This window comes from Ursus americanus, chromosome 24, assembly GCF_024610735.1.
Source record: "Ursus americanus isolate L20-20 chromosome 24, mUrsAme1.1.p, whole genome shotgun sequence".
NCBI classification, from domain to species: Eukaryota; Metazoa; Chordata; class Mammalia; order Carnivora; family Ursidae; genus Ursus; species Ursus americanus.
In genome coordinates this window covers 18,489,786-18,513,471 of record NC_142150.1, presented here as the reverse complement: position 1 = coordinate 18,513,471, position 23,686 = coordinate 18,489,786, and the positions used below count along the sequence as shown (strand labels likewise).

General features: G+C 35.2%; 2 protein-coding genes across 23 annotated transcripts in view; one reads left to right on the top strand and one right to left on the bottom strand.

Moving 5' to 3' along the window:
• Window positions 1-6,864, bottom strand: part of ELP4 (elongator acetyltransferase complex subunit 4) — a 240,061-nt gene extending 233,197 nt beyond the window's left edge. For all 3 annotated transcript variants that reach the window (XM_045808560.2, XM_045808561.2, XM_087855385.1), the window contains exon 1: window positions 6,602-6,864. In XM_045808560.2, coding sequence (XP_045664516.2) covers window positions 6,602-6,824 — 223 coding nt within the window. In that variant the 5' untranslated portion in view covers window positions 6,825-6,864. The remainder of the gene's footprint in view (window positions 1-6,601) is intronic.
• An 85-nt stretch (window positions 6,865-6,949) lies between these two features.
• The window catches only part of IMMP1L (inner mitochondrial membrane peptidase subunit 1), an 86,320-nt gene continuing 69,583 nt past the window's right edge, over window positions 6,950-23,686 (top strand). For 7 of the 20 annotated variants that reach the window (XM_045808567.2, XM_045808570.2, XM_087855381.1 and 4 more), the window contains exon 1: window positions 6,979-7,091. The gene's annotated coding sequence lies outside the window, so the exon portion shown is untranslated. Of the gene's footprint in view, window positions 7,092-7,331; window positions 7,422-19,165; window positions 19,228-19,310; window positions 19,706-23,082; window positions 23,252-23,686 lie in introns of those variants that run through there. The other 13 variants (XM_087855370.1, XM_087855377.1, XM_087855371.1 and 10 more) reach the window with 13 other exon arrangements.

The window sequence follows — 23,686 nt, the reverse complement described above, 5'->3', positions numbered from 1 at the left end:
TAAAATCAAATTGTACAAAACTAGAGCTACACTAAAAAGACATTTGAGTACAACTATTTTGTGCAACATTTGTAAAAACATTTGTAAAAGTATTACTATTTGTAATTGTTATAAATTATACTAGCAAATTCACTTAAAAAGAATAAAAATGCATATCAAAGAATGAAATGTATTTAAAGTAATTTAAAAAGAAAATACTCAAAAATTGTTGGACAACTGATGACAATCCTACCAGTGTCTTTTGGTTTTGGTGCATAAAACTGTGAAAGAAACATTTAGAATATCAATAAAGAACTTTTCCCCCAACAAATTGTTTAGTGGCAAACATCAAATAGAAAAACTTAGTATGAAAAGTTCCTTTGATAGTGTTTACTTTTTGCCTTGCACATATGCATAAATGTTATCTTTCAAAGAGTTTGAAATTTGGTAATATACATGAACATAGATACAATGCGACATTTGGTGACTTTATGACTCTAAATAGAACATTTCAAATTGTTATAGAAGATTTTAAAAAGAAATTAGTACTTTATATATTTTTATGTTTAGGTGGATTTGTTATAGGACTAAATATATATTTTAATTTCACATTTAGATAGGTTCTTTCCATATACTACCTAAAGCCATACCAGACTACACAGGATAACTTCAAATTTTGTTCTAACTTAAAGATTCACATAAACTGAAATATATAGGATGATAACAACCATAAAAGATCTGAGCAAAAAAATTTCTCTAAGATTAGGCTACGTGTCTACTTCTACAGTTTGTGCTACATATAGAACGCTACTAAGTTTTTAATCCATTTTGAGCACTTCATTTTTTTGATAAATGCATTTTGAGCATTTTAAATTATCTTCCAATTCCTTATTCCTCTCTTACATGCAAAAACAAGCATTTATTTTATACCTAATCACCACTCTGTGTATATTTAAGACAAACTAATAGGTGTATGTAACAGACACTGCAGTGTCTAGTCTACAACAGGTACTATTATAAAAGTTACCTGGTTTTCTTTCCTTAACCTACTTCTTATAGGAAAGATTTAGATTTCTTATCTAAACATCCCTGGGTCTACATTCATGTAGCCTCAAATTAAGAACTTATATAAGGCCTACAACTGGAATAGTTAAGATACAGAATTCAAGATTGCGAACGTCATTCACAGTGGGACAGTAAGAACTGATCCAGGAATAGTTTCCCAATTAAATGAAATTATATCTGGCTGAAGTGTCTGGCTCAGAGAGGTACTGGGTAAGAGCTGTTACCATTCTGACAATTATTTTCTAATTATAACAAATCATTAAAGATATACCACTATTTGATAAATAGTGATCAATATAATAGAAAGAATTAGTAAAAAATACTTCTCATTGATGAACTAGAAAAGCATTATACGAATGAGAGTACACAACGAAGGTAATTTTCTGTAAGAGTATTTCAAATAATCCAGTTTCTGATAATTCAGGAAATGTCATCCAATTAAATTTTAAATCTTATGTACATTAAATTTTTAATGTTTGGAAAATTTGAACATTACTTAAAACAACTTAAAATGAGGACATTTTAATGACTTTAATCAGCCATCTGAATATACTATCAGGACTTCTCTTACAAAAAGGCAATTATCTTTTTTTCTAAAGGGCTCTATCATGTAAATTCACTAGACTTAAATTTGGATGGCCTAAGTAAAGGCTGGTCATTTTGAAGATTGGTCATGGGGAATAAGATGAAGCCAGCTTATTAACTATTTTAAAAATCAAGCTTTTATTCTGTGTATGAGGGAAAACGATTTGACATGTACATATATACACACATATAGCAGCAAAGTTCCTCTATTCTTCCAAATTTCAGGGTGACGAGACCTCACATTTCCCTACAATACCTCTGCATAAGGTATTTTGATATATCTCACTTGCTATACTGAGGTTCTAACGTAACTAGAGTAAGTTTGTAGCCATGTCCTAATCAAAATATAAAAAGCTTCAGCAACCAACCATGACAGGATATCTTGACATGATACCTTCAACCAAAGCTCATTTTAATCGATCTTTAACTTCAGAAATCCATTAGTAATTTTATTTAACTTCAAAAGCAACACAGAGTTCACACTAACAGTTCCCAATTAAAATAGACTATCTTTTCCCATTAGTTCACTAAAATGTTTGAAAGGTAACAGGTAAGGAAGCAATCATCCTATTTCTGTGGTGAAACATAAGGAGTAAAATGGTCTTGTTTACTGCTCCTCTACTCTTTAATCAGATCTTAGAAAAATCATCAATACATTTAAGTCACTAAGCAAATGAACTCTTGGTTTTACTTTATAGATCTCCTTAAGAAGTCTATTTATCTCCAGTTCACTAAAAATAGCAGGTAGAATAGTTTATCAACATGTAAGATTATGAGTTTGAAAGTTGGAAGATTCTTTGCAGGTTTGATATTTTAAATTGTTAATTTTATCAAAATTTTACATTTTAAGAAAATGACACAGCATTTTGTCTTAACACTAGAAAAAAAAATCTAATACTTTAGAAAACATTACCAGAAAATTAAGATCTTATTAAGTGACAATTATCTTCTGATTTTAGGATTTTTAAAATATGATGGAAAGGTTGTTTTATTCATGTTAATAGAAAATGATTTTTCAAATTAAAAAAAATTTTTTTTACATTTTTTTTTAAGTAGGTTCCATACCCAATGTGGAGCTTGAACCCAAGACCCTGAGATCAAGAGTCACATACTCTACCAACTGAGCCAGCCAGATTTCCCAGAAAATTATATTAAAGGGAGAAAATTCAATCCCCATACACTCCCCAAAGCAATTCTCTAAGTTATAAATTTGGGGTAAGCAAGGTCAAATTAATATATTAGGATATGATGACACAGAAGTGATAACTTATTTTGTAAGTGCCTCTCCTTTTTCAAAGTTATAGGAAGTAAAAGGGAAAAGAAAAAAAAGTCAGAAAAGACAACAGTGATTTATATCAATCCTTTCTATAAAGGATTAGTTTTATATAAAATTATAGAAGGTCATTTTAGGGAAAATGCAATGTACAAAAAGTTCATATCCCTTCCTTTGTTCATAGCAATGTCCTGAACTACTTAGTTAATGCCATACCTCAAATTAAATTGTAGTTTATTTCATTAACAAGTCTACTTTTTCTTCTCTCTCTGGGAGGTAGGAAACATCCTGACAACTCTTGATTATCAAAACTAGTAGCTGGGCAAATATAGGAAACAAAATAGAAAAAGCTATTAACAGTGAGAATGGTGATGTAGATTAAATTACATGAAACAAATTTACATATCGATACAAATGAATACGCTACATTTCCCTTAAATGTGTAGCCATCAGTTGCTAAAGTATCATAATCATAAAGATAAGGATTATTATTAATATATAATCCAACTCAACATAAATCACACTTTCTAAGTAAGATATAGTGGAGCAAAGGAAATAAGCCCACCAGTATTACTTTTTGACATTAACGTTGAAAATGGCAGCTACCATCAAGCTTCTTTGGAGTATTCTTCCTGGACTATTCTTTATCCCAAATCCCTATCTTCTATTTCCTTGACTATCAAAATTGAGTAAGTTCCAAAGAGCACATAAATTAAGCCAGTCAAACCTGAGAAATCACCCTTCCTTAAAGAACCTTTTTGAAGGATGAGGCTGGAGGAGAATTCCCCCAGATTCGACAATATGATCCTAAGATGAGCTATACGTTTTACCCTAGAAAAGAAGAAATTCTGCCAGAATCCTTTATCCACTGTAAACTATTTGGCGATTCCTTGAAGAAGGGAAATTAAATATTTACATACAGTGTCCTCATGTAACAACATAAATGTCCTGGAAGGACAGGGTTGAGAAGCTGGGTTAGAAAATCTTAGTTGAATTTAAATGTGGTGAACTTGGGCAATGTGTATCAATATCTAACAAAATTTAAGTTGTCAGAACAAAAGTTTTTGACATAATTAGATCTTGTTTAAAAGATGCTGATATAGGGAACTGTCAAATTCATAAAGCACTTGAGAGTAGGAATGGAAATATTAGCATATCTTAAAATGACCAACATTCAATTTGCCTGTATAATATATCCAAAAATACATCTAAATATATTTTGAATCTATGCTTAAAATTACATTGACATGACAGTGGCAGTAGTAAAACATCACTGCACTGCATAGCAGTGACAATACAATATTTACTTGTTTCACAGTAACCACAGAATATATATAGGCAACAATCACAATGGTATAGTATAGTTTCACCATTCTGGTATCATAACATCCTGCTATCATTTTCTTTTGTCACAATATGGTTATATTAGGATTGTTACAATCTGAGTCAAATATTTTAGAGTAACAATATAATCTGAATTACTTATATTTATGTGTATACACATAAGCAGCCAAATGTTTCACTTCCAAATAATGCTTTAATGAAAAACAAATGTAACGGATTTGCTCAACAGAGCCATACAAAATAAAAAATAAAAATACAAAAATGCCATTAAGAAGTTAACAACAACTAAAATACTTCTGGACACATTTATGATTCCAAATGTACTGACTCCTATCATAACAACCACTTCTGTGCACTTTGAGAATTAACATGCAAAACATATTTCAAAATATCCCCCCACTGATTCCGTTTCAATTTTCTTAAACGAACACCAATTTTTAGCATAAGCTTGTTATAGTCAAATACTAGTGTATCTCACAAGCAAATCTGGAAGATTTTTAAATTACAGTTCAAGTTTATATCACTGTAGAAACACATAAGAAGGTGCTTTAGGTTAACACTCTGGTGGGTGCTTTAAGAGACATTAGCCTTAGGTTCAATAAATGCTTAAAGCCACTTCAAAAGTTCTCAAAAATTAAAAAAAAAAAAAAAACAACAAACAAACAGCTACAGCATAGTGCAGAACACTAAATTTGAAGCCTAAAGATCAACCTACACTGTCTCTAGCTTTATGACTCTTCATGTCACTGTGTCTGAGTCTGTTCTGAGAGCTCAACATAACTCATCCTACCCCTTTCATAATCTCTTGTCCAGGTTTTTTTCTACCCATTATTTCTCTTTCAATCAAGAATTTAATGAGAATCAACTATGTGCCATGAACTGTGCTAGGCAAATTTTGTTATTCTAATAAGAAATTGAAGGTACAATGTCAGAAATGTGACCTTTTTGTTTGAAGAGATTCAGGATCAAGTGAATGAAGTTACATATCCCTACTGAATAAAAGAAAAAAAAAAAGGTAAGGACTAGGAACAGCTTCCAAACTTTAAGTTCAAATATAGGATGACACCAAGGAAAGCTCAACAGGGAAAAAAACTGAGATAAATATTTACTAACTAGATATTTTGGATCATTTGTTTTCAGTACCATGCAATCTAGTAAGGCAAGACTTGAAACAATTAAGTGAAAATACTAAATTTGTGTAGAAATAACCAGGATCCAATTAAGAACATGACATAACAGAGGCAAGAAGCTGTGCACTTTCTCACAGGTCGCTTTCCTTGTCAATTTCCTTTGCACTAAATCTATCTGAAAAGTGTACCCTGAGGGGGAAAAATACGGAGAGAAATTTCAAGTGTAGTACAAGAACAAGCAATGGCATTTGTTGTATTTTTTGAAAGTGTGTAAGACTTAACTGACACATATCACATATTATAGAGAAGTTATGAAATATAAACAGACCAATTTTAATGAAGCAACATTCTGATAGGAACTAACTAATTTACAAGCTCTATTAATACAGCAGCTCTGTCCTACCAATCTAATTTGGTCAATCTTTGCAACATAACAGTTATGAAACAAGCTATTCTTCAGCAGGCTTCTCATGAAAAATTACAGAGATTATACAGGAAAGACTAAGAACTGGACTTCTTTTTCTCATTAAAATGTAAATTAACTTTAAACAAATCGTTTGCAATATAACTCTGGGAGGCAAAACACACAGAGAAAAATTTAACAAAAATATATACACATATATTTAACGCAGATACTAGTATAACTATGAGTATCAACAACAGGCTTTAACTACTGTATACCCACATAAGTCTTTAACATCCATTCTCTTAAAGCCAATAGAGTTTGTTTAAAGATTCAGAACCAGGAGATAAGCAGCCTGGCGGTGAAAGAGGGGAGTTACTTTTTTCAGCATTTTCTAATGAAGCCCATCTCTCATAATGGTACAAACTTTTGTAGGTTAGGAGAAACCACGAGCTACCTGGGGTTGGCAGAAGGGTGCAATCAGAGACCAGGAGGGGATTCTGGAGTTGAAGGCCAAACCGTCTCCAAGTATTAATGATTACCCCTTACTAGGTAGTATTTCTAGATAAAACCATGTAGGGATCCCGTCGTAACCTAGAAAAGGCTGGCGGGCCAGAACCACAGTAGAAAGTGGGAGCAGTACCAGCATTTAGGAGTCTCCATGCAACTTTTCCTCCCCTCCATCTCTATCAGACCGGACTATCCTCTCCAAGTCCGAAGGCTGAGGGGTCAGAGAGAAATATGAGGTTAGGGCGGCTTCCCTGGCAGGTGCCCTCCCTAAGTTTTCCCTCTGTTGAGCCCAACTCTCCGTTCTGAACCGACCTAAGAGCTGGTCCAGGGCTGGGAGCCCGGTAGATACCAGCAGCTGTCCATTCCGCACCGACGGTCGTGTGCCCGCGATGGACACCAGTCGAGAACAGCCGCTGTCGGTACCGCTTGCTCTTGGACCCTTCCTCTGGAAACTGCTGACATTGTTCTTGCTGGCTGCAGCCGCTATAGATCCAGTACTCCCAGCGCCGGTGCCGCAGGTCGCCACTGCCGCCATCTTGGAGCTTCCCGCGATGACCCAATAGGAACTCTGGGAACTCAAGCAGCAGGCCTGTCAGAGCCAGCCCCAAACTCCCGCCTCCTTGCCCACTATCCCCGCTCTCGTGGCCAATAGGATTGAGAGCTCTCTTCCCAGTCGACCAATCGCAGGGAGTATTGCTGAAAAGTGCGCTCTACGTGGGGACGGCGGACTTCTGCTGGGCCCAGGTGAGAAAGGCCCACCTGAGTCCTGGTTGAGAGTGTTCCTTGGTTCTTTGGGGTAGAGGTGGGTAATATCATTCAACATTTTTCTCGTTTCGAGCGCCTTCATTCACTCTGAGTTTAAGAAAAGGCTAGTGGAGCGATATATCAAGTAACTACCAACAGGAGCTTGCACCTTTCTCCGTTCCTTAGCAAAGAAGAAAGATACTTTCCCTCGCCCCTTTCATTTTTGATTTCTGAGAGAAAATTCATTCCGCCTTCACCATCCAGTTTTTTTGTTTTTATTTATTTTTTTTCCCCTCAGAATGGTTGTGTTACATTGAAGAAATTGGAACTCTTAATGAGGTGCTTGCTGAGCATCTGGGCTCAGTTCGACAGTGCCAGTGGCAGGCAGGTGGGTTGGATTTAGACCTTAGAGGGAAAACTCTTGAGCTTTGGTTTTCCTGTCTCAAACAGCAAATGACAAAATGTACTTCTCTGACAAGTCCCCGTGAGAAGCTTTCGTTAATTTTAATTAGTGCTTCTGGAAGTCTTGGGGCGCGTTTCCATAAGTAGTATGAATGACAAGTGTTACACTGACAACCTTGTTCACACATTTAATTGTCACTTGTTGTTAAGGCAGCTGCAAATAACAGAAAATACCTTAGGTCTCTTTCCCCAAAAAACTGGTATTAGATGTGTATGTACTTTATTTTCCGCAGAGGATCTGTGAACTCTGAATTGAGAGCTTTATTAGAATAAGAATTTTATGTGCGGAAAAAACATGTCATTTAAAGCTGTGTCTTTGGATTTAAAACTTTTCTCAAAAGTGAGTTGGGTGGAGGAGTAAGTGATTTTTAAAGGTATTCGTGATTGATAAATGTCTAAACTAAAAAAGACTCCCAAGTCGTGCCTGTGCTATTAAATTATTGGTTTTGACAGTGATATTTTAAAAATATATCTATCCAAACCTCATTGAAATTCTTGCCAGTGAATTGTTTTAAATCTCAGTGACTGGTTAAAACTTTTTGGTTAAATCAGTTAAAACTGATTGTGTTTGATAAATTGCAATTAGTCTTGTGAAATAGTGGCTGGTGGGTTTTGTTTTTGTTTTTAAAGTAAAATGTTTAGAAAATAAAACAAACCACCTTACTATTTACCGATATACCAACTGGGAAGCTTGATCAAGGTTTAGATGCTTTCATTTAGAACCTTCCCTCAGTGTAAATTTATAATCTAAATTATTCAATAAATAGCTGTTGAGTACTTAATGTCTGCTTAGACCTAATGTGTCCTTTTAGACCTATAGAAGTAAAAATGTTCTCACTTGGGGGAGGAAATACTAACACATAGAAAACAGCATAGCACTTAAAGTGAACACATTGGACAGTATGTGCTAACTTTTTCCTGTAGTAAATAAGTGCTGAGAAGGTCAAAACAAAAAGGGACAAAGCAGTCTGATTTCAAATGGAAACCTCTATTTTTACTGCTTGGAAAAATTTGAAATAATAATGAACTTTTTTAGGCTTCTTTACTACATATTCCCTTGTTTCCTCTCCATTTACTTCATCCTTTAGTTTTCTAAAAGTGGAGGTATGATGCTGTTTGTGTTATTACTAGAACTGAAGAATTTTTTTCAACTTTATAATTCAGAAAGCATGCCATATATGCACATCAAGGCATTCTTGAAATGAAGCTATATCTTTTGTATAACATTATCATAGAATTAATTTATTTAATCTGTCTTAATTTTTTTACAAAGACAAAACTTTTGCTGTCAAAGCAAATAATGCCAAATACTTGAATTTACCAGTTATATAGAGTTGAATATAAAACATTGGAATAAATGAGGTATTTGTGGAAAGGGTATGTTTAGGTGTGGTGTTAATAATAATTAAAAATAACTTAATAATTAACAATTATTTATTGAGCACATACTAAATCCCAGGGAGTATGCTAAGCATTCAGGTTATAGGAGATAGAATAGTCTCTTTTTTCCTTGAGTTCATAGTTTGGGGAGGTAGATGGGTAAATAGGATAATAAAGTATAAGTGCTATGAAGGACAAATGCAGGATACCTAACTTGGACTGAGAGGAAGGAGAGGAGCCTTGGGAAGTTTCTCCTGAGGGGGAAGTTTAACCTGTGTGATGAAGGAAGTGTAAAAGATGAGGGCATAATAGACAATGAAAGCTGTTACAAGAGAAGGAGGGGGCCATTCCTTCAAATCTGGTCTCACTGCTTCTGTGCAAGTCGTTCTCATGATTTATACAGAGTGCTAAGAAGAGACTGGAGAAGTGAGACAAAGATCTAATTGATTTTTTTTTTAAGGTTGTGGCTTTTGTTTTTTGTAAAAATAATAGGAAACGGGAAATTACTGAAAAGTTTTAAGTAAAGCAACAGCATAAGGATCATATTTGATTGTTATGTTTTGGCTAAGAGTATACCAGAATAGAATGGATTGGCTTGCTGTGGTTGGGATGAAAAGCATGGAATGAATTAAGAGATTACTTTGAGGAGTAGAATTGATGTGACCAAGGAAGTTGACAGAGGAATCAAAGATGACTAACAGATTTCTGAGCAGGTTTGTGGATGGCAGAGGATAAAGAATAAAAGAAAACAGCAGAATTTTGTAGTTATGGTGTTGGTTGTTTTAGGGAATGGGAAATCATAAAATCTGTTTTGAATATGTTTAATTGGAGGTACCCTAGGAGCATCCAAGTAGAGATGTCCAGTACACGCTGGGCTATATGAGAGAGGGCTCTCTAGATGAAACATACATATATTTTTTGAAACATACAGCTTTGAAATTAATTAGCACATGGTGGGAATTTACCCCAAGAGATGGATATATACTTTAAAATGAGAAGAAAATATATACTTTAAAATGAGAAGAAAAAAGGACCAAGAATAAACTGGGGAACATGACATTTAAAACCTGGGCAGAGAAAAAGAAAGTAAAATAAAAATTGGAAAGTGTTTATTTGATTTAGTAATAATGTTTTTCAGGTTTTGTTAAAGGAAGATTCGAAGGAGTGGTAAACTGAAAAGTCAAATAATTGTATTTAGAATTGAATGGTAAATGAAGTTGAATATTCCATAAAAGTAGGCCATTTTATATTTTAGAAAGCTTTGCTATGAAGGGGGATAGAGGGAGATGGCAAACGTTTAAGGGAGGAGTTTTGTTGTTAAAGAGAGAAAATAAGGCACTGGAAAATAATTCTAGACAATTGATAAAGAAAAGGGCCTAAATGTGATAGAAGGAATGGAAATCATAGCACAGGAGAAGGATCAGTATTTGAAAGGCTGGGGGGACAATTCAATGGCTAAAGGGTACAAATGAAAATAAGCTCTTTTCCCTCCTTTCTGCCATTAAATTGTGGAGTCCTTAAGATCATCTTCTCTTTTTAGTACATATTCTTATTTTTATCCAATCCCAGCACCTCCGTTACCATTTATATATCAATGATGAATATGTATAGTCCAGATCACTTCTCTGACCTCCAGAATTATAAATTCAGATATTTACTTTACCAGTTTCTTTAAATTCTTAGTGGGGCTTCAAGCTCATAATGCCCCAGACTGAACTTCCTCTTGTGTTTCGTATCTCAGTAAATGATAGGACCATTTGCAGGATTAGTTGCCTAAGACAAGGAACCTCACTACACTTAGGTCCTCTCTCAAGCATCATTCTGCCATGTCCATGACATTACCAAGACCTGTGGAGTTTACTTCTTAATAGCTTTCTAATCCATTCTGGAACATATAGCCCTCATCTTAGTTCACCTGTAGTATATTCTTCATTCAAGAGCCATCCTAATCCTTTCAAAATTGAGGTCTGATAATATAAAAATAATACTTATTAAGCACTTGCATGTAGTTCTCTCCATTTGCCTCTCTAGCCACATCACTCTGTAAATTTCCTTACTGTCTGCACTCTAGCATTTATCATTCTCCTTTACTCCAGCATTTACTTATTCTCTCATGTTTTCTTCCTCCAAAAGGCCACTAGTTAACTTCTACTTATCCTTCAAATTGCACTTCATCCTACACATTCTCAGTAAAGCCATCTCTCCTTGCTATCAAAATGAAATTGTGTCAAGGCCGCCTGGGTGGCTCAGCTGGTTAAGTGTCTGACTGTTGATTTTGGCTCAGGTCATGATCTCAGGAGTGTGAGGCTCCTAACATGGAGCCTGCTTAAGATTCTTTCTCTTCCCTCTCCTTTTGCCCCTCCTGCCCTACACGTGTGCACACGTGCTCCCTCTCTCTCTCAACAAAAAAAAAAAAAAAAAAGAAAGAAAGAAAGAAAGAAAGAAAAGAAAAAGTAATCAGTTTCTATATATCAACAATGAATGATGAGTGGAAGTGGAAATTAAAAACACAATGTTATTTACATTAGTATCCAAAAAAATTAAATATGTAAGCATGAATCTAAAAAAGATATGTACAAGATCTGTATGAGGAAAACTACAAAATTCTGATGAACAAAATCAAAGAAAAACTAAATAAATGGAAAGATATTCCATGCTTATGGATAGAAGACTCAGTGTCAAGATGTCAGTTCTCCTCAAAATGATCTGTAGATTCAAATGCCATCCCAATCAAAACCCCAGGAAGCTATTTTATGAATATTGACAAGCTGATTTGGAAGTTTATATGGAGAGGCAAAAGACCCAGAATAGCAAACACAATATTGAAGGAGAAGAACAAAGTTGGAGAACTGAAACTACCTGACTTCAAGACTTACTTAAAGCCACAGTAATTAAGACAGTGTGGTATTGGTAAAAGAATAGACAAATAGATCAGTGGAACAAAATAGAGTACCCAGAAATAGACTCACATAAATATAATCTACAGATTTTTGACAAATGAGCAAAGGCAACACAATGAAGCAGAGATAGTCTTTTCAGCAAAGGGTGCTGGAACAACATACACATGGCAAAGGAAAAAAAAAGAATCTAGGCACAGACCTTACAACCTTCTCAGAAGTTAACTCTAGTGGACCACATATCTAAACATAAAATGTGAAACTATAAAACTCCTAGAAGATAACATAGGAGAAAACCTAGAGAACCTTGGGTATCTTATGCTTTTTTAGATACAATACCAAAAATAGATTGATGAAAGAAATAATTGATTAGCCCGACTTCATTAAAATTTAAAACTCTTGCTCTGTGAGAGACAATGTCAAGAGAATGAGAAGTAAAGTCATTTACTGGGAGAAAATATTTGCAAATGTTATATCTGGTAAAATATTGTTATCCAGAATATACAAAGAACTCTTTAAAACTCAACAATAAACAACCTGATTTAAAAATGGGCCAAAGACCTTAACAGACATTTGACCAAAGAAGACATACAGATGGCAAAAAGCAAATGAAAGAATGCTTCGCATATGTCATCAGAGAAACGCAAATTTAAACAACATTGAGATACTGCTGCAAACCTACTAGAGTGGCCAAAACCTGAAACACTGACACCACCAAATGCTGGTGAGAATGTGGAACTACAGGAGCCCTTATACATTGCTGATGAAAATGCAAAGTGGTACAGTCACTTGGGAAGACGTTTGGAGATTTGTGACAAAACTAAACATGCTCTTACCATATCCTCCAGCAGTCATGCTCTTATACATTTACCCAAAGAAGTTGAAACATTCACATAAAGACTTGGACATGGATGTGTATAGCAGCTTTATTCATAATTACCAAAACTTGAAAGCAACCGAGATGTCCCTCAGTAAATGAATGGATAAATAAAGTTTGGTATATCCAGACAATGGAATATTATTCAGTGCTAAAAACAAATGAGCTATGAAGCTATGAAAAGACATGGAGGAACCTTAATGCAAATTACTAACTGAAAGAAATCAATTAGAAAAAGCTACATACTGATTCCAACTCTGTGGAATTCTGAAAAAGTCAAAACTGTGGAGACAATAAAAAGATCAGTGTTGCTAGAGGTGGTTGAGGGGAGAGATGAATAAGCAGAGCACAGAGAATTTTTAGGGCAGTGAAAATATTCTGTATGATGGATATGTCATTATGCTTTTGTCCAAACCCATAGAATGTATAGAACCAAAAGTGAATCCTAACGTCAACTATGGACTTTGGGTGATTTTGATGTATCAGTGTAGGTTCGTTCTTGGTAAAAAATGTGTTGTTCTGGTGAGTGACATTGATAATAGGGGAGGCTATACATTTGTGGGGTCAGAAGTATATGGGAAATTTCTGTACCTTTCAATTTTATTGTAACTCTAAAACTGCTTTAATAAGGAATTAGCTGTATAAAATTTCAGTTTGAGTGTTCCATAAGCAACATGTGTATCACCCTTATTGCCACATAGTGGGACCATTTTCATAAGGGTTCCAACAAGTTGGTATTCTGACAAGTTTTCAAATGCAATTGAAAGACTGCCTCTACCTACTTAAGGTAAACCAAAAAGCATATTGGTCATGGTAAGCAATTAGCATCTCATGACTGAAATGGGTACCTCTCCAATTGGTCTTTCAGTGGCTTTCTGAGACCTAGGGTCTGTATTGCCATTGTGATTATGCAGGTGAACCATATTAACAGAAATATTGTGAAGGCTTACTGTAGGGTCTGATGGTGTTCTGGCAGAATGATTGAATGAATAAATGTCAAGGTCTTGCCTGTACAGAGGGAGTTCTTGGACCCCATGTAATCTTATTTTGCTTCCATTTAGTACACTCATAAAGAGAAACCGAAGTCCTGATTTGCTTTCCTGTTTTTGTACTTTATGTAGATGAAGCCATACAGTTTACTATTGTCTTTAACTTCTTTTGCTCATTATATTTGTGAAATGATTGCTATTAATGTCTACATAATGTGGATTATTTATTGCTTTACAGTATTATGTAAATACATCACAATACATTATCCATTCTGCTTTGAAAGGGATTTGGCTAGTTTACTATTTGTGGCCAATTATCTTTTTAATGTGGTTGTACCAATTTACATTCTTACCAGGGATGTTTGAGAATTTCAGTTGCTTGTCATCCCCACCAACACTTAATATTTTCTTTTTACTTTAGCCTTTCTGAAAGGGTTGTGGTATGACCTTGTCATTTGGATTTGGACTGATGAAGTTGAGTACCTGTTCATATGCTTTTAGCCATTTAGATAAACCTCTTATGTGAGGAGGCTGTGTCTTTGCTAATTTTTTTAAATGTTGGATTGTTGGATTTTCTAGATTTTTGGGAGTTCTTTTTATATTTTGGGTAAAAGTCCAGTTTGGAATAAATGTGTTACAAATATCTTCTTACGCTGTGACTTGCCTTTTCATATTCTTTAAAAAAATTTTTTAAAGTAATCTCTATACCCAACATGGGGCTCGAATTTAACAACCCCAAGATCAAGCGTCACATGCTGCACTAACTGAGCCAGCTAGTCGTGCCCTACCTTTTCATATTGTTAGTTTTTTCACTTTTAGTCAGAATATATTCTGATGTATCAGTTTTTTGCTTTCTAGCTAAATTTGCCTACTCCAAGATTCCAAAGATGATCTCAGTGTTTTCTTCTAAAAGCCCTGATGTTTACTTTTGAATATTTGAATCTGCATTCTGCCGGAAATGATTTTTTTTTCCTTTGGTGTGAGGCAGGTAAAGGTGTATTTGTTTTTCTATATGGATAGCCTATTGATCTACCACCATTTATTGAAAAGACAATTCTTTCCTTGCTATATGGAATCATTAATCTGTCAATAAGTAAAGTGACACTAATCTGGTAAATTACTATCTGGACTCTCCATTCCTTTGGTTAATTTGTGATTCTTCAGAAGGATGACTTTTGTTTGTTTAGCTACCTGTATTGCTCTGTGCTCAAGCTAAATCGCTAAAAATAAGAAACATTTTGGCAATTTTTTTTTTTTTTTACAACTTTGACTCCTCAGCAAAATTTCTTTGCTTCTATTCAATCTGTAGAGCCTTCACATAATTGTTCTTGTATTTTGTCTCGAGTTTATGGTTGTTATCTATGGGAGAGTTTGTCTGTTAGGAGCTTACTTCACCATACTAGAAGCACCTTTAAGTACCTTTTTAATGACTGTAATTACTGATATTATTTGTGTTTCTTTTTCTTTCCTTTTTTTGTTGTTAGATTTGCTAGGGATTTTTCATTTTTATTCTTTTTCTAAAAACCCAACATTTGGCTTTAAAATTTTTTCTTTTATGTTTACTTTTTATTTTGTCAATTACTGCTCTTTATTTTTTTCCTCTACATTAACTTGTTTTGATTGGCTGAGATTTTGGTTTTTCCTGTTTTTGATAAAAGCTTAATTCATTGATTTTCTTCCTTTTCTAATATACTGTTTTATAGTTAAGGGTGTGGGGCGTCTGGGTGGCTCAGTCATTAAGCGTCTGCCTTCGGCTCAGGGCGTGATCCCGGTGTTCTGGGATTGAGCCCCACATCAGGCTCCTCTACTGAGAGCCTGCTTCTTCCTCTCCCACTCCCCCTGCTTGTGTTCCCTCTCTCGCTGGCTGTCTCTCTCTCTCTGTCAAATAAATAAATAAAAATCTTTAAAAAAATAAAATAAAATAAAAATATAGTTAAGGGTGTAATTTCTCAAAATACTGCTCTAAGCTACGTCCTGCAATTTTTAACATTTTATATTTTCATCAACATTTATTTCAAAGTATTTTCTGTATTTTGTTTTGATTTCTTCACTGATTCATGAATTTTTTAGGACATTTTAAGAATGCTGAAATAACTAATTATATTGGATGCCAAGAAAGCAGGTATAATCTGGGACTGCCCAGGGCACATGAGTACTTATGTTCATCCTAATTTTAGCAGATGTTTAAATATAAACAGAAAATTGGGGAATTTAAAATTTAAAAATCTGTTGTATACTCATGTCTTCAGTGTCATAGGGTAAATGTGTCAAAAGGTAAACCTGTTTTGGTTCAAGGAGATTTGTTAAGTAAATGTATCTATAAGGGTAAATAAGACATTTTTAGTGGTAAACACTAGAACACTAAAAATTTTTAGTGGTAAAAGAGAAAGAAATTCCAGAGCTAGAATGGTATTAGTATATCTCCCAAACTGGGACTATTTATTTTTGTATGTTGCCCAAGTAAGGAATTGAAAAATACTGACTGGTGTCAGGTGCTCTTTTCGTGTGTCAGCTTGAGGACTCTTATAAGCATAAAGATGTGCTAATCTAAGCCTGTATGGTTTCTAATTGTCCTGGACATTTCTGATGAGATGTGATCAGTTCATCTTCAGTATGAATAATTATGGAAGTCCAGGGAAAGGCCAAATATTTAAAAGCATTCCATTTGAAGCTTCTTACATCTGATTTTGCATGGAGTGTCACACAGACTAATCAAGCTCCCCTGTAAAGAAATATATAATTCTTGGTATGATGAATAGTGTTAAGAGAGGGAAATATGTTATTTTGGACTGCTGTTTTCTAGTTTAAGAGTCTGGATATGAAATATGTTTATACTTTATATACTGGGTATGTTTCTTGCAGTATAAGATGAAAACTAAAAATCTGCGCAACATCTTCCTTGTTAACTCAGAACTAAATTGGAGCCATCTATTATACAAATCTTAAAACTTTTCTTCACGATTCTTGTTCCATATAATTATTCTACTTTTCTTTCTTTGAATTATATTTTCTTAGGGAATACTTTTTTTATTATTTTCAATTTTGATAGCATTAATTAATTGCATTCCTTACATTGAATTCTTTTGTAATCTCTTCCATATCTTTGATGCTGTTTACTCATTTGTAATGCTGTATCTTTGGATTTTCTCTCAGTTCTTTTCTCTGAATAACTTGAAACATTATTTTTAAAAGACCTATTTTAAAGCTATTTTCATAGAAGGACATCTTAGATTTATGCATTATTTCTATTTCCAACATTACTAATTTCTGTTTTTTTCTGAATTTTATCTTTCTTCCTCCTTCTCTTACCTGTTTTTTGTTTTTCACTCTAGTACTTTTTAAAGCAATAATTAAAATACAGTTCTAGTAATCTATTATGGTAATATCCAACTAAGCCCTGTCCAGTAGAATTTCCTATATTGATGGAAATGTCCTATATCTACATCATCCAGCACAATAACCCTTGTACACATATGGCTGTTAGGTACTTGAAATGTGGCTGATATGACTGAGGAACTGAATTTTTAATCTTATTATTTAAATTTGAACACTACATTTGGCTAGCTTCTACTCTATTGGACAGCGTAGCTCTAGATCAAGATTTGACAAATTTTCCGTAGAAGACCAAATGGTAAATATTTTAGGCTTTGCAGACCATATGGTCCCTGTTGCAACTATTTAGCTCTACTGTTGTAGTTGGTACAAAAGCAGCCTCAGACAACATGTAAACAAATAAGCATTCTGTGTTACGGTAAAACCTTATTTGTTAAAATGGTGCTGGCAGGATTTGGCTCATGGGCCCTAGTTTGACAAACTCTATTCTAGATCAAAGATGTGTCTAGGAATACGTATATTTTCTTTCTCTGGCTCTGTATTTTCTGGGTCCTTTCCATTGTTTTTCCGTGTGTGTGTGTGTGTGTTGGAGGAGAGAGAGGGGTCTCTTCACCTGCACTGTTTTAGAGAGATCATTACACACACTGGGTTATTACTCTGTATTTCTTCAGCGTTTTCCAACTTTTCAAGTTTTTCTGTGTGTGTGGGGAGGTGGTGGTGGACAAGGTTTGTATTTTAAATTTCTTTAAACTCTACTCTTTGTTCTTTTAATCTTAACTCTTTTATATGCTTCTTGTTTTATAGGTTCAATATCTTATGCAGTTTCTCCAAAGATGTTAAATAGAATTCTTTTTCTTTTTTCTAACCTCTTTTAATTACCTCTGTTTTCTCTAGAGTTATTTATATTATTTTTCATCATGGATCTTCTTTTTCATTCCTGTGGTTTCCTTAAATGTTGGTGATCTTTGGTTGTCCATTCATGTTGATATATTACCAGTTAAATAATATAGATTACTGGAGTAGCTTTTCTCTTTTGTTTCTCTAGCAAATCTTTACCCTAAATAGAAAGAATACTGATGGAGAGTGTTTTGTAGGTGGATAGGATTTACTTATTGGTGTGCTTTGCTTAGAGTGGATAAACAGATAGTCCAGGCCCTTCTCTAATAACCAGATAAGAAGGATCCTATCCTAGGTTTCCAGCCACCATACTTGGAGCCCAAGTTCCTCTCAGGCAGTTTTTATCTTTTTTTAGTAGGTTATTCTCCATAACTGTTGATTCGGCCCACAACCCCTTTGGAGTCACAATAATGAAAGTCCTCTATCTTTCCTGAAACATTCTCCTGTGTGTGTGATTGGCCAGGGGTCAGCATACTTTTTCAGAGACCAGATAGTAAATATTTTACATTTTGTAGGCCTTACCACCTCTTTCACAACTACTCAGCTCTGCCATTTCCGCCTTAACCTACCTATCATTATGATTTCATACATCCTATCTTATAAAAATTCTTCAGAATCTCTAGTATGTTGATGCTTTTTCACTCCCTTGTACTGGCCAGAGGATCAGCCTTTTATTCTGTTCTGGCCTTCAGTGGATTGGGTAATGCACACTCACATTAGGGAGGGTGATCTGCTGTACTGGCTCTATTGATCCAAATGTTAATCTACTCCAGAAATACCCTCACCCAGAATAATGTTTTACCAAATTTCTTGGTATCCTATGGCCTGGTCGACACATAAAATTAGTCATCATAGTCACTTAACTAATAAGTGATAGAACAAAGATTCACAACAGAGCTATGCTGTCTGATGATAAAAATCCATGCCCTTATTTACTAGTTACACCTGGACCCAAACTCCGTATCCTCCTAAAGATAGCCCTTTATTTAGCCAATTTATGGATGTTAGCATAAGAAATGAAGCCTGTTTCCCTTGCTATTCAGAATGACCGGGATGGTGAGGAAAATGAGGTATGAAACAACTGGGATAGTAAGTGCAACATATTTAACCCAGAGGCGAAAGATTCTGAGTTTCCTAAGACCTATGTTAATGTGGTGAAAGGGAAATTGGATCCTTTGTTTCTCCAGACCATGGAAATTTTAATATCAGTTAAGGTTAAAGAACTTTTTTAGGATTGTCTAGCACTGGAACAAAATCTTTAATAATTTAAAAAATATTTGCTTTTAAAAATCTTTAGAATTTTATTGAATGTGGCCTCCCAACGATGACCCACCCTAAGCCCTGGAACATGTGAACATGGTAAGATATCACTTCCCCAATTATGTTGTCATATGGCACAGTTGACCAAAGGGTGGGGAGACTGATCATGTGAACCTGAGCTAATCATGAGACCTTTAAAAAAAAAAAAAAAAGGAAACAAAAAAAGAAAAAGAGAATATTCTCTAGTGGTAAAGAAGAGGAAGTTAAAATCAAAACACTTGATGAATGTGATATGCTGGGTGTGAAGATAGAGGGACCACCAGAAAAGGAATGTGGAACACCTTAAGGAGATGAGAGATGCCTTCAGCTGACAGCAAATACGAAGAGGGAACCTTAGACCATTTCTCAGCTGCAGATAACAGGATTCTGCCACCAACCTAGAAAAAGTGGGTAGTGGATTCCTCCCCAGTGACTCCAGAGAAGATCTCAGCCTGAAATCCTGATATTTGGTTTTGTGATACCTTGAGCAGAGAACCCAATCAAGACTGTCTATACTGGTAATCTACAGAGCTATAAGGTAATACATGGATGTTGATTAAAGAAAAAAAAATCTTGGGGCACCTGGGTGGCTCAGTCGGTTAAGTGTCTGACTCTTGATTTTGGCTCAGGGCATGATCCTGGGGTTGTGGGATCGAGGCCTGCATCGGGCTCCATGCTGGCATGGAACCTGCTTAAGATTTTCTCCCTCTCTCTGCCCCTCCCCACAACCCCCCCTCCGCCCCCCGCTTGCAAGCTCTCTCTCAAAAAAAATCTTTAGAATTTTAATGTCACATTTTTACTTTTTATGCTTTTTCATTCCCCAAATGGAAAGTTAAAAAAAAAAGTTAAAGGTCATTTTGTATTCTAGTCATACCTTGTTTTATTTTACCTTGCTTTATTGTACTTCACAGATAATGCATTTATTATAAATTGAAGGTTTGTGGCAACCCAGCATTGAGAAAGTCTACTGGCACCATTTTCCAACAGTATTTGCTCACTCGTGTCTCTGTGTCTCATTCTGGTAGTTCTCACAATATTTTAACCTTTTCATTATTATTTGTTATGGTGATCTGTGATCAGTGATCTTTGATGTTACTGTTGTAATTGTTTTGGGACACCACAAACTGTGCCCATATAGGACAGTGAATTTAACCAACAAATGTTATGTGTGTTTTGCCTGCTCCCAGTCATTTTCCATCTCTCTTCGTCTCCTTGGGTCTCCCTATTCTCTGAGACATGAAATTAGGCCGGTTAATAACTCAAGAGTAGCCTCTAAGTGTTCAAGTGAAAGGAAGAGTCCCACATGTCTCACTTTAAATCAAAAGCCAGATATAATTAAACTTAGTGAGGAAGGCATGTTGAAAGACTAGATATGCTGAAAGGCCTTTTGTGCCAAACAGTTAACCAAGTTGTGAATGCAAAGGAAAATTCTTGGAAATTAAAAATGCTACTCCAGTGAACACAGGAATGACAAGAAAGTGAAACAGCCTCATTGCTGACATGGAGAAAGTTTCAGTGGTTTGGATAGAAGATTAAAGTAGCCTCAACATTTTTTAAGCCAAAGTTTAATCTAGAGCAAGGCCCTAATTCTCTTCAATTCTGTGAAGGCTGAGGGAGATGAGGAAACTTCAGAAGAAAAATTTGAAGCTATCAGAGGTTGGTTCATGAGGTTTGAAGAATGAAGCTGTTTTTATAACATGAAAGTGCATGGTGAAGCAGCAAGTATTACAGAAGATCTAGCTAAGATCATTACCAATGGTGGCTATGATAAAATACAGATTTTCAATGTAGGCATAGACAAAATAGCCTTCCATTGAAAGAAGATACCATCTAGGACTTCCATAGGTAGAAGAAGTCAGTGTCTGGCTCCAAAGCTTCTAAGCTTCTTCTTAGGGGCGAATGCATCTGGTGACTTGAAGCCATTGCTTATTTATCATTCTGAAAATCCCAGGGTCCTTAAGAATTATGTTAAATGTATTTTACCTGTGCTCTATAAAAGGAACAGGAACCCCTGGATGACAGCACATCTATTTACAACATAGTTTATTGAATATTTTAAGTTGACAGTTGAGACTTCCCACAAAATGATTCCTTTCTAAGTGTTACTGCTCATTGACAATGTATCTGGTCACCCAAGAGCTCTTATGGGAATGTGCAATGAGATTAATGTTTTCATGGCTGCTAACACAGCATCTATTCTGCAGCCCATGGATCAAGGAGTAATTTCAACTTTCAAGTCTTATTATTTAAGAAATATATTTCGTAAGCCTGTAACTGCGATGGTGATTCTTCTGATGGATCTGGGCAAAGTAAATTGAAAGCCTTTTGGAAAGGATTCACCATTCTAGATGCCATTAAGGACATTTATGATTCATGGGAAGAGGTCAAAATGTCAACATTAACAAGAGTTTGGAAGAAGTTGATTCCACTCCTCATGGTTGACTTTGAGTTTCAAACCTTCAGTGGAGCAAGTAACTATAGATGTGGTGGAAATAGCAAGAGAACTAGAAGTGGAGCCTGAAGACATGATCAAATTGCTGCAGTGTCATGATAAAATGTGAATGGATGAGAAGTTGCTTCTTATGAATGAGCAAAGAAAGTGGTTTCTTGAGATGGAATCTACTCTTAGTGAAGATGCTGTGAAGATTGTTGAAATGACAATAGGATTTAGAAAGTTGCATAAACTTACTTGAGAAAGCAGTGCCAGAGTTCGAAAGGATTGACTCTAATTTTGAAAGTTCTGCTGTGGGTAAAATGCTATCAAGTGGTATTTCGTGCTACAGAGAAATCATTCATGAAAGGAATAATTAAACTATGTGGCAGACTTCATTGTGTTATTTAAAGAAATTGCCATAGCCAACCAGCCTTCAGCAAACAGCACCCTGATCAATCAGCAGCCATCAACACTGAGGCAGCACTCTCCACCAGCAAAAAGATTACGACTCACGGAAAGCTCATATGATGGTTAGCCTTTTTTAAAGAAAAAAACTATTTTAAGCTAAGATATGTACATTTTTTTAGACATAATGCTATTGCACTCAATAGACTACACTACAGTGTAAATGTAACTTTTATATGCCCTGGAAAATCAAAAAATTAATTTGAGTCACCTAATTGTGGTACTTGCTTTATTGTGGTGATTTGGAACTGAACCTGCAACATCTCAGAGGTATGCCTGTATAATTTTATCATTCTTCATGATGAAAGATTTGAAAATAAATTTATAGTTTGGTATTCTGAGGTTAAATTTGTTTTAAAAATAAAGCAAATCATGTTTCCTTTTTCTATTAACATTTCCTAAATGAATTCACATGGAATTAGTAAATTACTATCATATGTGATGATCATTTTCCCTCACTGAGGACTGGAATATACTCATTTTAGAGCTTGTTAGTAGTTCAATCATGATTCTCTAATTGAAGTAGTTATGCCAACCCTCTTAGGTGGCTCAAGGTCTTGAGCCCTTTTTTTTTAAGGAAAAACTTTTTGTGATAAAATTTACTGTTTTAATTATTTCTACAATTCAGTGTCATTCGGTATATTTACAATGTTTTATGAACATTGCCACTATCTGTTTTCTGAACTTTTTCATCATCCCAAACAAACTCTTTCCCCGTTGAGCAATAGCTCCCCATTCCTCCGTTGCCCCACCTCTAGTAACTTTTATTCTACTTCCTGTCTCTATGAGTTTGCCTATCTAGGTACCTCATATAAGTGGAATCATATATTTGTTCTTTGTTAGCATTTGCATAATGTTTTTCACCTAGCATAATGTTTTTCAGAGTTCATCCATCTTATATCATGCACCAAAACTTCATTTCTTTTTATGGTTGAATAATATTTCATTGTACGTATATAGCACATTTTGTTTATCCATACATTTTTTTCCCTTAAAGATTTATTTATTTATTTTAGAGAGAGAGAACAGGGGGAGGAGAAGAGGGCAAGGGAGAGGAAGAGGGAAGGAATCCCAAGCAGACTTCACACTAAGCACAGCCCGCCACGGGGCTCAGTCTCACCACCCATGAGATCATGACCTGAGGTGAAACCAAGAGTGGGATGCTCAACCGACTGAGCCACCCAGGTACCCCGATCCATACATTTTTTGATAAGACACTTGTTGAGTAATGCTGCAGTGAAAATTAGTGCACGAGTATCTGTTAGAGTGTGCTGTCAGTTCCTTTAGATATATACCTATCTAAAGGTGAAAGTAGTGGATTTGGGATCCAGGAGTGGACTTGCTGGACCAGATGATAAATCTATGTTTAACTTTGTGAGGAACTGCCAAAGTGTTTTCCACAGTGGCTGATCCATTTTGCATTCTCATTAACAGTGTACAGGGGTTCTAGTTGCTCTCTAGCTCAGCAACTTTTGTTGTTTTGTTTTTTGGATAATAGTCATCCTATGAGTTTGAAGTGGTATCTAACTATGGTTTTGATTTGTATTTTCCTAGTGATTTGTGATAGCATCTCTTTTTTGCAGTCTAGATAGGCTGAGAATTGTCCAAGTTGTCTGGTGC